Source organism: Lytechinus pictus, chromosome 1 (genome assembly GCF_037042905.1).
Source record: "Lytechinus pictus isolate F3 Inbred chromosome 1, Lp3.0, whole genome shotgun sequence".
Lineage (NCBI taxonomy): Eukaryota > Metazoa > Echinodermata > Echinoidea > Temnopleuroida > Toxopneustidae > Lytechinus > Lytechinus pictus.
In genome coordinates this window covers 11,061,781-11,078,034 of record NC_087245.1, presented here as the reverse complement: position 1 = coordinate 11,078,034, position 16,254 = coordinate 11,061,781, and the positions used below count along the sequence as shown (strand labels likewise).

General features: G+C 37.1%; 2 protein-coding genes across 6 annotated transcripts in view; both read left to right on the top strand.

The window, feature by feature from the left end:
* The window catches only part of LOC129255053 (uncharacterized), a 70,709-nt gene extending 65,230 nt beyond the window's left edge, over positions 1-5,479 (top strand). For 3 of the 4 annotated variants that reach the window (XM_064095918.1, XM_064095917.1, XM_064095916.1), the window contains 3 exons: positions 1,294-1,571; positions 1,798-1,943; positions 2,572-5,479. In XM_064095918.1, the coding sequence (XP_063951988.1) occupies positions 1,294-1,571; positions 1,798-1,943; positions 2,572-2,769 (622 nt within the window). In that variant the 3' untranslated portion in view covers positions 2,770-5,479. The remainder of the gene's footprint in view (positions 1-1,293; positions 1,572-1,797; positions 1,944-2,571) is intronic. The other variant, XM_064095919.1, reaches the window with a different exon arrangement.
* Positions 5,480-12,839: 7,360 nt separating this feature from the next.
* Positions 12,840-16,254, top strand: part of LOC135153396 (uncharacterized) — a 35,178-nt gene continuing 31,763 nt past the window's right edge. Inside the window, exons 1-3 of one of the 2 annotated variants that reach the window (XM_064095915.1) lie at positions 12,840-12,887; positions 14,865-15,245; positions 15,526-15,897. In XM_064095915.1, coding sequence (XP_063951985.1) covers positions 14,972-15,245; positions 15,526-15,897 — 646 coding nt within the window. In that variant the 5' untranslated portion in view covers positions 12,840-12,887; positions 14,865-14,971. Of the gene's footprint in view, positions 12,888-14,864; positions 15,246-15,525; positions 15,898-16,254 lie in introns of those variants that run through there. The other variant, XM_064095914.1, reaches the window with a different exon arrangement.

The window sequence follows — 16,254 nt, the reverse complement described above, 5'->3', positions numbered from 1 at the left end:
CTGAAACCCTCTTTTTCGTCATTTTGTTATCTCTGTACCAAATCAAAACATTCTTTTTAACCAATCACGGAAGTAGTTTACGTTACACCATGTGTAAAGTCCTTTGAGGTACTGAGATAAGAAAAGTGGATAGAAATGCACGTAAATGGGAAAGGCAAGAAAGTCGAGGTTTAAAAGTACAGTATTCTTTTCGAAATGAGTGTAGTTCTTAAAAGGACTGTAAACCAGGAGTGGAAAGCCGAGAGGTGACAGAAGGCTGGCTTGAGTCGGCGAAAAGAGAAATAGCAGGTGCTCCACTTCCACGATTGTCCAAACCACCATGCAAACCTTCAAAAATCATCTGATTCTTTCCAACATACCCGATGACTACGAATACACTTGCATTCCCCACTCATATTTCATTATATTCAACTGACTGTAAAACATATCAATTTCTGAATTTTCCCGCATTACTTTCTTGGTAATTTTCCACATGAGCAGGTCTTGAGAGATGACACAGCTTTGCCGCACTCCTCCAAGTGCCATCTGCATATCTTGATTGGTTTATATTCTGAACACCAATTGTAATACGTTTAAAGATCTGATATTTCTCACATTGAACACTATGAGACTGTTTGTTACAGACTTTACTGAGGGAAAATTTTCAGGTAGGCCTTTATGATATGTACCTTCTCTACGATTAGTTGAATAATTAACGGTTATTTTCTTTAGGCGCCTCTGTTTAATTCTGAGGATAAGTCACTTTTGAATCAGTTACTGTGGTCCCTCTCTTAGGCTTTAATGATCATGACTTCCCACCTATGTCTGTATGTTGGTCTGGTTAATTGTAGTGTCGTGTTGCTATTTACTTCATTTCTCAATTATATTACATTCTAATCAATGGACTCTAATACATATCAATATATCATATTTTCTACATTACCACCTCAGTGGTCCATGGGAACATGTGTGGTGACATTGCACATCCCTGCTGAACTCCTCCCGTGATCTCTGGCCATTACTGTTTTCTTATCCCAGCATGGCCTGTGCACTTTGTAACCAGCTAAAGTCGACAGGGCATAGATTGCCATCTGCTAGTAATTCATCGGCATGTCCCAGGACTTTATATATATCTTTCTGTACCTTCTTTCTCATCCATCCCAAATGCATTCCGATATCTGTGATCGGATCCTAGGTCTCACTCTCATAACGGACTCTATCAACAGTCATCACATGGTAGACCTGTGTAACTCGCATTCATAATATACTCGACCACCACCGTGAATGTATGTCATTTTTGTTCTTAAACTACAGAGAAGGAATGGTAGCCAGTGATTTCACCATTACCCTCGGAATTCGCCATTTGTCTGATAACCATGAGCATAAAGAGGTGAGAGGTGCTGACGACGTCATCATGCATCCAAATTACGGCGCTATCAATGGATTATCAAATGATATCGCACTAATTCATCTTAACGGGCCTGTAGAATTCACTGACTATGTAAGACCAGCTTGCTTAGCTACTCTACAAAACGAGACGATGGCGTACAGTCGATGTTGGATTGCAGGATGGGGAACCACGTACTTTGGAGGTAACATAATTTACTGTACAATATAAGAAATTAATATCTGTGTTTCATGGGGATGCATTTGTTCAAAATATCGTTATGATATCAAATTCTATAGAGTTTCAGTTTACTGGCCAATTAAGTCTATCTAAAGGCTAAAACGTGAGAAAAAAGGTTTATTGAAATGAAAAGTTATTTCAAGTGCAATTAATTCTCTCAATACTTTTCCTTTTCTGTTTTTTTTCTTCAGCTGGTTCAGTTTCAAACGACCTTCAAAAGGCACTTGTTCAGCTTATTAGCGACAACACCTGTAGTTCTCTTTACAGTCAGTACAGTATTGTAGAAGAAGCAGAATTATGTGCTGGTTACATTGAAGGCGGTGTAGATTCTTGTCAGGTAAGACTTTTCTATTCTCAATATTTCTTTTTGTGGACTGACATTCTGATACGTATTACACAGTGATTCTGTTACAAGCGCTGCTGTTCAATTGGCCAGAAGTAAAATACATGATTCGTCATAGAATATTTTTCGTAATGTTTTGTTGATGGTTCGAATTACTTGAGGTTGCAGAATATTAAGTGACCAAAAATCATTAGTATTTTTGTTTATTTTTGGATGTTGATGGGGTGAGTCTTTCCTGTTCTTCCCTGTTTTATTTCAACATGAATAGCCTTTTGCTCTTCAGATTCATTTTTAGTAACTATTTTAAGACAAAACCATGGAGACTGAGAAGGAAGGCACAGTTCATTCTATCATGTCCCCTGACGCATAGTTGTTTTTGCCATTGTTTTTTATTCACTATTTTTGTGCTTTTTAATGTTGTCATGTGAGAATGAAAATAATCAAGATGTTCTCAGACAAAATAAATTTGATTTGAAAATGTAAATGCTGACGTATTATATAATTTTCTTGTTCTAATACTAGTAGAAAGTTTTTCGTTTTTTCTGAAAGAAGGTAAATATATATTCACTGTTTTCCACTCGTAGTCCTTAGCCTTTTTAACAAATATTTTCCATAAAAACAGGGCGACAGTGGAGGACCGTTAACTTGTCAGGGTTCTGATGGTCGTTGGCATCTGGTAGGATCTACGAGTTGGGGGATCGGATGTGCTGAGCCAAATTACCCAGGAGTTTATGCCAGGATTTCAAAATACACAGAGTGGATTAAGGATACCATGGGATACGAAGGTGAGGTTTCTATTCACAATGTTGAACTTCGTTAAGGAACCCTCCCCTTGTTTGAGTTTTAGTTGGCAGGAATTAATCAGAATTCAACCAATACAGTGATATTTCAAAATGCAGGGAACAATCGGGAGGGAACTACAAAAAGCTATATTGCTTTTTATTTACCCAAGCTCTTTGAATCCTCTGAATCGTTTGAAAATAACTAACTTCCCGGCTAACTTCCCGTATCATTTGGCAATGTTTTGAGGGTGCATGTAATTTTTGTTCTGCCTCTAATACAATCTAATTGTTCTATTGAATGTCTAAGAGAACTATGTGATGAACAATTTGCTTCACTGTTTGATACATCGATTCGAGAATAATAAGAGAAGACTTGACTCCAAGAAATATTGAATCATTATGGATCAATATTCTATTGCCTCGTACAAAGCCCATTACACTTGGTGCTCTTTACAGACCCCCTAAAGATAATAATTTAATTGAATCACTCTCTGACACTTTAGAAAAATTTAAAAAAGATGATGAGATTATTGTGTTGGGGGACATGAATATTTGCCTTTCGAAAAAGTCTCCTTTATCCAAGAAATATGAGAATTTACTTAATCTAAGTGGTTTAAGCCAACTTGTAAAGCTGCCCACACGTACAACTCAGACATCTTCCTCCCTGATAGATCACATATTATGTAGTAAAGAAGAGCATATTAGTCAAAGTGGTGTTATTGACCTAGGTATAAGTGATCATTTATTGATTTATTGTTCAAGAAAGATTGTCAGGCCCGTATTTGGGCACCACAGAACTGTGTCCATCAGGAGCTTAAAAGGTTATAATGTAGATAATTTCAACTTAAATTTATCCCGATCAGACTGGTCCAAGGTAACTGAATGTAAAGATGTAAATATGGCTTGGGCAAATTTTGAATCTATATTCTTGTCAATTATAGATATGAGCGCACCTCTGAAAGAGGTAAGAATTAAGCAATCAACTGAAAAATGGATGAACCATGAAATTATTGTTTTAATTAAAGAGAGAAATGTAGCTTACAAAAATATGAAAAGGAATATTGGCAATTTAGACCTTGAAAGGAAATATAAAGTTTTAAGGAATTTAGTTCAAAGGAAGGTAAGAAGTGCCAAAACCGAATACTTTCAAGAACAAATCGAAGAAAACAAAAATGACTCTAGAAAATTGTGGAAGAATTTGAAAGGTTTAGGTCTAAAAAGTAAAGGGAAATCTGATAAAAAAACGGTTATTAATGTGCAAGGTGAATTAAGTCACGATAAGGCTATAATTGCTACAAATGAGTTTAATCGTTATTATACAACTGTGGCCGACAAGTTAGTTTGTAAATTACCAGTAAATACAACAAAATTTCATGCAGAAAGTGACCAATTTCAAAAGTTTTATGAAGAAAAGGGTATTTCAAAAGGTAGTTTTCATTTTTCCCCCGTTACAGAAAAATTTGTTTTAGATGAACTAAATAGGTTGAAAATATCAAAAAGTACTGGTTTAGATATGATACCTGCAAGATTTGTTAAAGATGGGGCAAGAAATTTGTACAAACCTTTGAATTATGTTATTAATTTATCTCTTATGTCTTCTACCTTTCCTAATGATATGAAATTCGCAAAAGTTACCCCGCTACATAAAAAGAAAGATAAAACTGACGTTAGTAATTATAGGCCAATAAGTGTATTAAGTGTAGTGTCGAAGATTTTGGAAAAATCTGTTCATGCTCAAGTGGAGAAATACTTCCAAGAAACCAAGCTAATATATAAATTTCAGTCCGGCTTTCGTAACGGATATTCCACTGAAACTTGTTTAATACATTTAACAGATTTTATCAGGAATGAAATTTCACATGGGCGCATGGTTGGAATGGTTCTCCTAGACTTACAAAAAGCCTTTGATACTGTAAATCATAGCATACTTTAAAAAAAATTAGAAGTGATGGGTTTAGACTCTGCATGTGTGACATGGTTTAGATCATATTTATCTAACCGTCATCAGGTAGTTACCATGCAGACGGTTCTTTCTGATTCACTGCCTATTAAATGCGGAGTCCCTCAAGGAAGCATTTTAGGCCCCATTCTTTTTATGTCTTACATCAATGATATGTGTACTTGTATTAACGAATCTAAATTAATTTTATATGCTGATGATAGTGTCTTGCTATATTCAGATACAAATCCCAAGATAATTGATAAAAAACTTAGTGCAGATTTGGCTAATTGCATCGAATGGATGTCTGACAACAAGCTTAGTTTACACGTTGGGAAAACGGAAAGCATTTTATTTTGTTCGAAACGAAAGTTAAGATATACACACGATTTCAAGGTTTCATATAATAATCAGGTAATTGAAAGAAAAGATTCAGTAAGATATTTGGAATTTAATTTAACAAGTAACCTATCATGGACGGGTTTGGTAGACTCAATCGCCAAAAAGGCAAATTCACGCTTGAAATTTTTGTATAGATATCAAACCTGTTTGAATATGAAGTCTAGACGTATTTTATGCTTTGCTTTAATACAATGTTTATTCGACTATGCTAATGCGGCTTGGTACGGTAGTCTGGGTGTTACGGATAAGAAAAAGCTAAGAATAATTCAAAATAAAATTGTGAGATATATAAATGTTTTAGGACCAAGAGCACATGTCGGATATAATGAACTTGAAAAGGCAGGATTGCTTCATGTAGATCACAGGTCACAACAATTAGTATTACGCCACGTGCATAAAATATTCTATTCGGATAAATTAGATCATTATATAGCAAATAATTTCACCCGGGTATCAAATATCCATGGGTACGATACTCGAAATAGTAATTTTAATTTCGTATTACCAAAACGTGAAGGACATATTGGAAACACTTTTTATTTTAATGGCATCCAATCTTGGAATGCTCTTCCTGATAAAATAAAGGTGACCCGACAATTGCTCCGCCGACATCTGCTCCGCCGACAATTGCTACGCAAAATAAGACAGTTGCTCCGCCGACAATTGCTCCGGACAATTGCTCCGCCGACAGTTGCTCCGTCGACACTTGCTCCGCCGATATGTGCTCCGTCGACACTTGCTCCGCCGATATTTGCTCCGCCGATATTTGCTCCGCCGACATGTGCTCCGCCGACATCTGCTCCGCCGAAAATTGCTCCGCCGACAATTGCTCCGCCGATAATTGCTCCGCCGACATCTGCTCCGATTATACGACAATTGCTCCGCCGAAAATTGCTCCGCCGACAATTGCTCCGCCGATAATTGCTCCGCCGACATCTGCTCCGATTATACGACAATTGCTCTGCGACAATTGCTCCGCCGATATTTGCTCCGCCGAAAATTGCTCCGATTATACGACAATTGCTCCGCCGATATTTGCTCCGCCGAAAATTGCTCCGATTATACGACAATTGCTCCGCGACAATTGCTCCGTTGATATTTGCTCCGCCGACATCTGCTCCGATTATACGACAATTGCATGAACATCTTATTTCTCCAAGTTGGTCTATGTTAAATGATAAGAAATTCATCCTGATACAAATTGTTTTGTCGTTGTTTTGTTCTTGTTATTCGTTAATGTTTTATTTATTTTATTCTCCCCCTATCATCACAGCTTTCTGCTTAAAAAACAAAACAAATTGTTCTCCCTGCCGCTGCCACTTGACAAATTGTAACGGAGAAGGGGAATGACACACTCCCCATTGAAATTGTGAATCTGGATTTTTGTTCATATATTATTATCATTGGTTTCACTCCGGTCTTGAGCGGGGAGAGAATTTGGGGGGGGGGTGCTGGACACAATATCTCTTCTGCTTTCCAGCAACTTATACACCATACATTCGCGCGGGCTCTCTCTCTCTCTTTCTCGTTTTGTTCTTTCACGTTGTTTATTTTTATTGGTGACCGCTTGATTTATTGTATATTTATCAGTATTATAATTATTAATATTTGTATCAATAATTTTTATTTACGTCTTCGGCCTTATCTACCCTTGCACTTTTTTTCCTTCAATTTGTTTCAAACGAAAGTATGATCATCACTGGCGTACAGATGGTGGAGGGGCGTGCTAGGGGTCACGGATCCCCCCATTCTCCCTACCAATGAAAAAAAAGAATAAAGGAAAGGAAAATAAATGTCATCCTTGTCTCGCCCCCTCCATTTTTTGTTGTTGGCTCATTACGCTACTGGTGAGTTACTATAAAACTAGACTTCAGCTGTATTTTTGTTCTATTCTGTGCAAAGCGACAATATAAATATATCATAATAAATGAATATATGTATGTATCTCTCTCATTACGTCTAAACAAATAATGTTATTTTTAAAAGACAATAATATATATACCAGCAATAATATAGTTACAAATTCATGAAACCCAATACGCATCTCACTGAATTTATAATGCGAGCACAAAGCACGAGCTGTTATTGACGTGGAAAGGGGACATTTATACGCCTTTTTTTAATTGTAAACATGAAGCATATCTCGGGGGGGGGGGGGGATATCTCGTAAAAGAAATGAGAGCACGATGCGTTAATTTAATATTTTGGATATATTTACCAGAGTTACAATTCTATATATTTATTTTTCTTTGTGTTATTTCTTTCGACAAACTGTAATTGAAGTATTGAAGAGTATATAGGCTGTTATGCCTGCTGATCATGATAGAATGTGGATTATTTTGCTGATTCATTAGATCTTAACATGTGTTCTTTAAATTGGGTAATTTGGGTACATGTTATATATAGAAACACAGGCATTGTGCATTCAGATGCACATTGTGGAAATGAGATTCAGTATTCCTTGCAGCTAAGAAAGGTTTTGAAAATGACACTACTCTCAATTACATGTATACTGTGTCCATAGTTGCGAGTGTGTGAAAATGAAGGTGTTTGCAGTCATTAAAGTGTAGTTTTGGTTGGAAAACGTTAATAAATTTCATGAGTTCATGATTTCATTTATCTCATGTTCTGATCAGTAAATCAAATAAAAAATTATAATGACAAGAACTTGTTAAGTTTATCCTTCTATTTCAATCCCGTGAATAAACAGTAATCGCGATATTCAGAAATAATAAGTCATACACCTCCCTTTTTCCTCAAGCTCTCACTCACTCCCCCTCTTTCTCTCTCTCTCTCTTTCTCTTTCCCTCCATAACCCTTTTCACAATCATTTTTGTTTGATTTCCGCATAAGCAAAACGACGACGACAATGATAATGATGGTGATGATGAAGATGCTGATAATGATGCTGATGATGATAATGGTGGTACAATGATAATGATAATAAGTACATGAACACACGTTTTCTTTTCATATAGTTCATTCTTGGAAAATACATAGGCGGCCATATACACATGAAGGTATATCATTTATAGAAGAAAATCTTGTTTGATTGATTTTTTTTATTTTTTGAAACTACGTGTAAAATTATATCCCCCATCAACAACAAATTGTTACTTACATTATAACATCATAATGAATATAATTCGACTATTGGCGGACCATATTTAGATTTAGATTAAGATTTATTCATTTTCCGTTCACAAAGCACAACAAAATCAAAGTAACAATACATAGTCAAATTTAAAGTACAATATCAATCGGTATAATGCATAAGAATTAGAACGTATAAACAATGAGAACTAATGCGAACTAAAGTAACCTTGACTAATAACTATATAAAACAGAACATATGGATTTTATTTTTGGATTATTAAAAAAAAATAATTATCCTTTTTCTATCAGTGAAGAAAACAATCATGATCAACATAAAACAAAAAAGCAACTCACTATTATATACAGTATTATCATAATCTAAAAACCTACGGTGTGTATGACATGATGTGGATGTGGAGACCAGACTGAGAGCACTGTGTGTACGAGAGGATATGGAAACCAGAGTGGAGGGGTGTGCCGAGAAGGTGACACGACATGTAGCCTTTCACAAGTTGGTATTTTATTGAATATTAATTTTTACTTACTGAATGGCTTGGTCATGTTTGTATGGCACAAAATTTGCCGACAGTAAACATTTTGCGTGACTACAGTACAGGTTTTCGACAAAATAAGGTGGGGTATACCGTTGAATTTCACCTGGAGCAAATGTCTCCACTTCGGAGCATATTTCGCCAGTCTGAGCAATTTTGACGCTAAGAATGGGGTATGTATAATTTGTTTCTACTGTTATAACATGGAGCTATATGGTTATAATAATTACATGAAAACGCGTTTTTTTTCTTCATTTTAATCGCCAGGCACGTAATAAAACATACAAAATGCTCCCCCCCCCCAACCGCGTAGCCAGGATTTTATTTTGGAGGGGGCGGTACATGCACCCGAAGCGTGCCAACACTTACAGAGCGCGCGAAGTGCGCTCCCTAGGGGGTGGGTGCAGGGAGGGGGAGTTTCCCCCTCCCTTGCGAAGCGCGAAGCTTTCGGTGTTTCATGAATTAAAATGAAAAGGAGCCGTCTCTCTTGTCTCTAGTACCTATATCAGCTAGCTCCAATTCAGTTGACTATATTTTGATTTTGAACCTTTTTTTCAAAAGTGATTGTGAACGCACAAAAAAGGGATAAAATGGAAGAAATTAAAATAATAATTACCCCGCGCGAGGCGCGGAAGCTAAAGCATTTTATCAAGTTTTTTTCCAAATAAAAAAGGGTCCCAAGATAAGGGTTCTCTAAGTTAAAATTAATGCGTCCCTTAGAAAGATCAGATTTGATTTCAAACAATTATATATTTAACTCGCAAAACAGAGGAGGAGAAGGGTATATGCCGGGAGGAAGATAATCCTCCCTGCCCTGAGCAATGAAACTGAAATTTCAAAGGGCGGACGTTTCATCAAATGCAGATATCTCTAATACCTCATCGGCTCTAATTCAATTGATTTTCTAAGATTATTGAACTTCATTACGAGGAAAATAGTGCGCAAAAAGTTGAAACTTCTGTGATTTATTTAAATTGTATAAGAAAAGATGATTTCTTTGACTATTATCCTGAAGCGCTTCATTTTGAATGATAAAGAAACTTAGGTGTCATTAAAAATTTCAAACTGAGGGCGCAAAACAGGACAGGAGATGAATGTGCAGGGAAATGAAGTTTAATAGAATTTGATTAAAAAATATTGTACTTTTTTTTATTTAATACGACACGAATTGTATACTTTCCTCTTTTTAAATAGGTACCTGTTTGCCCCCAAATTATGGTTGTTTAGTAATGAGCTGAAATGCGGGAGAAGTTGCCTATATGGAGGTGACGGCAGAAATTGATATAAAGATTTTACCCGCCCGGAGTCGACCCGACCAGAAGTTGCCCGATCAATAAAAAAAAAAGATAACTTCATATACTTCAGACTAACCTTACTCTAATTCCATGGAGCTATAAAACATGTCTAATTCCACGCCCTAATGTATACATTTGAACTTTAACTGGCAAAAAACACACATAGCTGAGGTGTAAAAACAGGGTTAGAGAAAGGGTGAGGGGATACAAAGGAGAACTGCAATATTGTCATCTAACCGCGCGCAGCGCGGAAGCAAAATTCATATAAATTTAGAGCAAGAGTGAAAGAGTTTCTCTTTTGAGAAAAAATAAAGAATAAAAAGAAAAACCAACAAAGCTACCTTTCTTCCCTTTCCTCCCTTCGCTTTTCCTTTTCTCCTCTCTTTTTTCCCTTCTTTTTTTTTCTTTTTTGGGACGTTTTGGGGGGGGGGGGGGCCCCCCAATTTTCCAAAGCCGTGTACAAAAAACGTAAGAATTACCATATGATTGTGATTTTTAGCATGGACTGCCCCCACTTTTGACTCAGCCCTCACTTTGAAAACCGTTCCGCGGCCCCTGTGTATATGACATTTAATATATCATGCAAGCATAGTTTAAGTTTACTTTGTAAATTCATGGAGCTATGCTCCATGGTAAAATGACGCCTTCAGCCTGTGCTAAAATTGTAATGCGTATGAAAGTACGAATAAAAAAAAAAATAAATAATTGTCGCATTATCGGAGCAATTTACGGCGGAGCAGATGTCGGCGGAGCAATTATCGGCGGAGCAATTGTCGTATAATCGGAGCAGATGTCGGCGGAGCAAATATCGGCGGAGCAATTGTCGCGGAGCAATTGTTGTATAATCGGAGCAATTTTCGGCGGAGCAATTGTCGTATAATCGGAGCAGATGTCGGCGGAGCAATTATCGGCGGAGCAATTGTCTGCGGAGCAATTTACGGCGGAGCAGATGTCGGCGGAGCAGATGTCGGCGGAGCAAATATCGGCGGAGCAAATATCGGCGGAGCAAGTATCGACGGAGCACATATCGGCGGAGCAAGTGTCGACGGAGCAACTGTCGGCGGAGCAACTGTCCGGAGCAATTGTCGGCGGAGCAGTTGTCGGATTTTGCGTAGCAATTGTCGGCGGAGCAATTGTCATGGAACCAAAATAAAAGCCGTTAAATTTTTTTGTCAATTTAAGAGTGCATTAAAAAATCACCTAAAACTGGAAGCTGCCCGAGAACAGCATTACCAGTAAAATAACACATTTTGTACAGTTGGTTTCTAGTATTGTAGATAATGTATACATTAGGGTATGTTAAAATATAATCTTGTTTCACATATTAGGAAGATTATTGTTTGCTTCAGATGTTTGCAAATTATATGACTGATGGATATGTTTGTATGTATTTTTTTCCCCCAATATTCCAGTACTTGTCGTAGTTTATATTTTTTTGTTACAATATGTTAATGTTTTATACTAACTATAGGACCCCATTGCAAATAAGCCTTTCGGCTTTCATGGGCTATCCTGTCAAGGTATTTCCTCAATTTCATTGTAATCTCCTGTGATATTCTTGACGAATAAAATCAATCAATCAATCAGAATAACATCCTAATATGTTAAAGAACACATTTTTTAAGGTGAGACCTTGCATCGATCACCATTGACTGCTACTTCAGCTTTTAGTGAGACTAGAGTCTTTAGAAACAAATTTGAGAAGATATTGAAATTTACTTTCTTATCAAAATTAAATATCAATCAGTGTCAAAATACGTTTCAAAATTGCTTTCTAATATGCAGTATACCACGCGTGATGAATTACTTTTTGTCTCACCTGCATAGCAGAGTGAGACTATAGGCGCCGCTTTTCCGACGGCGACGGCGGCGGCGGCGGCGTCAACACCAAATCTTAACCTGAGGTTAAGTTTTTGAAATGACAGCATAACTTAGAAAGTATATGGACCTAGTTCATGAAACTTGGCCATAAGGTTAATCAAGTATTACTGAACATCCTGCCTGAGTTTCATGTCACATGACTAAGGTCAAAGGTCATTTAGGGTCAATGAACTTAGACCATGTAGGGGGAATCAACATCAAAATCTTAACCTAAGGTTAAGTTTTTGAAATGTCATCATAACTTAGAAAATATATGGACCTAGTTCATGAAACTTATACATAAGGTCAATCAAGTATCACTGAACATCCTGCATGAGTTTCACGTCACATGACCAAGGTCAAAGGTCATTTAGGGTCAATGAACTTTGGCCGAATTGGGGGTATCTGTTGAATTACCATCATAACTTTGAAAGTTTATGGATCTGATTCATGAAACTTGGACATAATAGTAATCAAGTATTACTGAACATCCTGTGCAAGTTTCAGGTCACATGATCAAGGTCAAAGGTCATTTAGGGTCAATGAACTTTGGCCAAATTGGGGTATTTGTTGAATTACAGCCATAAATTTGAAAGTGTGTTGGTCTAGTTCATAAAACTTGGACATAATAGTAATCAAGTATCACTGAACATCCTGTGCGAGTTTCAGGTCACATGATCAAGGTCAAAGGTCATGTAAGGTCAAAGAACTTTGGCCACGTTGGGGGTATTTGTTGAATTGCCATCATATCTCTATAGTGTATTGGTCTAGTTCATAAAACGTGGAAATAAGAGTATCCAAGTATCACTGAACATCTTGTGCGAGTTATAGTAGTTTTCAAAATCAGCACTGCTGCTATATTGAATCGCGTGATGCAGGTGAGACGGCCAGAGGCATTCCACTTGTTTGTATTAAGTAAGCCTAATGCTTTCGACATTTCTATTTATCACTCTCTCTTCCACATATCCCCATCTGCTCATTTCCATCAGAAACTTCCATTCCAGATAATGAAGGTAAGCAAATGCTATGGAATAGTTTCTTAGTAGTATCTTAAATAGTATCATGATTATGATCACGGACATGTCTTAACTGAACAAAAGAAATAAAGAATGGATTGTTTCGCCAAACCAGGTTAAGGTTTAAGGTCTATACATGTGAGGGTATGCGCACGTGTGGAATGTGTGGGTGGGTGTTGTGTGAGTGTATCTATGTGATCTGAAGAAGAGCAAACTGGAATTTTGTAAACTTTTCAACGTAAACAAAGAAATCCTCAAGTGTAGGGGCAAGACTGAGTGAATTATTATGAGATAAAGTCATGACCTAGTTTTTTTCCTTATAAAAAAGACGTTCAGGTTAATTGTGTCATAGTTTTACCAAATCGACGTGGAATTAAGAAGGCATGGCAGTAAAGGGGTGCTGATCATGTAGGAAATCACAATCAGATGACTATTACTATTCAAAGAAATTTGGGGACTAACCCCCCCCCCCCCCTCTGAATCGTGCTGTGACTTTGTAAAGCATTGTTCAGATCTTGATGCCACTAGTCAAAGCTTGTACAACCTTCATGATCTCATCGATCTGTAAATGTAATTTCCATTAATAATGAAATCTGGCTATACTTTACTTCAGTTTTCACTCTCGGGTACGGAAAATGTGAATTAAGATATGTTTTATGACAAGACAACTTCAATGGTCATTTTACAATTTTCCATGTATCATTATATAGGGACTACTTGTAATAATCATACAAGGCATCATGGCTATGGGAAATGGCTCTGGCCATGGCTCATCGCGAGCATATAATTTCACCCTCAAATTCCCTTAATTCACTCCCTGTACTATAAAGTCTTTATTTTTGGTTGTCCGTATGTTGTGCAAGTGGGAACTTTTTTTGCGGGCTCGCCTTTTTTCAGCTGCACTCTTCTTTTGGTCTTCCAACGTCTTAAATACTTGGCCAACTTTAGCGGTCAGTGGGAATTTTCTCAAGTGGCCATTCCGGTACATTAACGTAGTCTAAATGGTTACAACTATTGTAGCTTTGTCATGATGGCAACGACCATGATAGCGAGGCTCAACAGCAAGTCAAAATTAATATAATGACAGAGTTACAATTAACGATTGTGAATCTGCATGAAAGGGCCCTCACAGCATACGTACCCTTTTTTATCACATCTCTCTCTTGCCGGTTGCAAGGTGTTTTAGGAACAATTTGATGTTATAAAGTCTTTAGGAGTCATGTCATTCTTCATACAGTGTGCATGGCTAATCCAGCGGAGTCTACGTTGTCTGAGGAAGATAAACCTGCTTGGAAGACCGGCATGAGATAGACTCGTCTGTGTGTTTGGCATCTTGTCATTCCATGAGATGGGCGTTCTATATTTTATCTTGTTTAGCACAGAGCAGAGTACAGAGGACACATAAATCCTTTATTAGTCTTCGTCAAGAATTTAGCGTTATCCGAGACGGTTGTGGCTAAGTGAGAGCGTTTTTATGCATGTCTTGACGAGTGATGTATCGAGGGAGAAGAGGTTGTTGCAGATAGTTTACCAAAAGTATGCGATCTTTACCAAAACTAAGTTGCAGCTTCAAGCTTTTATTCACCAATGAAAAGCGATAGCTGGCCCTGTCATATTTTCGTCTTATTCAGACTAATAGGGGAAAAGACCTTGTAGATCACCGAAAATCTCCGTCGGAGTATTCAGTTCCTGCGTTTTAGAGGATTTGAAAGCTGCAACATGTGCAAATAGCATGTCTCCGATGACAGTATCTCACACCTATGTCTGGCTTTGAGGTGAGCATAAGGTTGAACAGCCTATTGACTACTCTGGTGTGAAGGTAAGTCTCTTTTATGGCTGGGTTAATGTCGGTTTTAGGAACAATTTATTTCATGGATCTAGAGCATATTTCATCCTGAACTCAAAGAACTCAAATCATTGCCGACTTAAAAAAAAGAAAACAAAGAAATTCATATTTTTTCATCTTTTTTTCAGATGACGAAGTTCAGGAAGACGAAACTGAAATCAGTGTATTTGGTATTGGCGAATCCTTGACAGTGGTCTCCCCAAATTTTCCTGATAACTATACCAATGGAGCACAAATGCAATGGCTTGTATCTGGCCCAGAAGAATCCAGAATAGTGGCCATTATTCATTCCTTTGAGCTTGAACACAAAAACGATTACTTATTAATCGGTTCAGGTCTTGATCCAAGCGACCGTACTTCATTACTTGTGAAACTGTCAGGTTCCAGTTTTCCTGAAGAAGTAGTCTCAAGCAACAATGAGATGTGGCTTAATTTCACATCAGATAGCTCAGTCGCAAGAAAAGGATTCTGGATAGAAATCATGGTGTTTGGTCCCTCCAACATCACAGGTAATATTATACAGTACACCCCACATTTTCTTTCCACAGAAGGTTGACGTGACAGATTTTAGTTTTATATTGACGAAATTATTCAAGTTCAATCCCGGGTTCTTTTGATTCAACTAGTATAAGATAAAAAGTGAATACAAATGAATACATAGTTAAGTGGCAATGACAACACTGAAGCAAATACTTGATGAAATGTGTTCCTTTACAAACAAATTGTTTGTTATTGGATCCGAACTTGTGGATTTATGAAAACTAAGTCTCCATCTTTCTTTTCAAATAGATAATTTCACAAACAATGAAGTCAGTTTCTTCGGGTTTGGTGAATCATTGACCATCGTATCACCAAATTACCCTGACAAGTATCCAAACGATGCTGCTATGATCTGGCTTGTGTCTGGACCAGAAGATTTTCAGGTTGTAGCCAAGTTTTACGCCTTCGACCTGGAATTACGCCATGACGTCCTTAGTATTGGTTGGGGTCTAGATGCCAGTGATCAGTCATCAGAGCTGATAAGACGTTCAGGTTCTAAACTACCTGAAGATGTAGTTTCCATCAACAATGAAATGTGGCTAAACTTTACTTCAGATTCTACGGTCAGGGACGAAGGATTTTGGATTGAGATCACGGTTTTTGGACAAGATAATTTTACAGGTTAGTTTTCAAATTTTCCTGTATATCATGAATTAACAATTTTTGGTAGCATATGCCAAAAACATATCAACCAATTTATTAGAAAAAAAATATGCCACTTGACGGATTATTCATTTAATATCCCGGAATGTTCATGAGTTATTTGAATAAATTAATTAATGCTAGCGCTGATAAAATTGGAAAGTCATTAATAATTACATCTATCATGTCTATTATAAGAATTTATTGTGTGTATTTATAATTTATCTGTACTTCTGCTCATCTTAATGTTATCATGTATAATTGCAAGGATCTTCCGCACTGAAGGATTACAGATCTTTAAGAAAATAAACATAATAAATTAAGGTTTTTAAATAT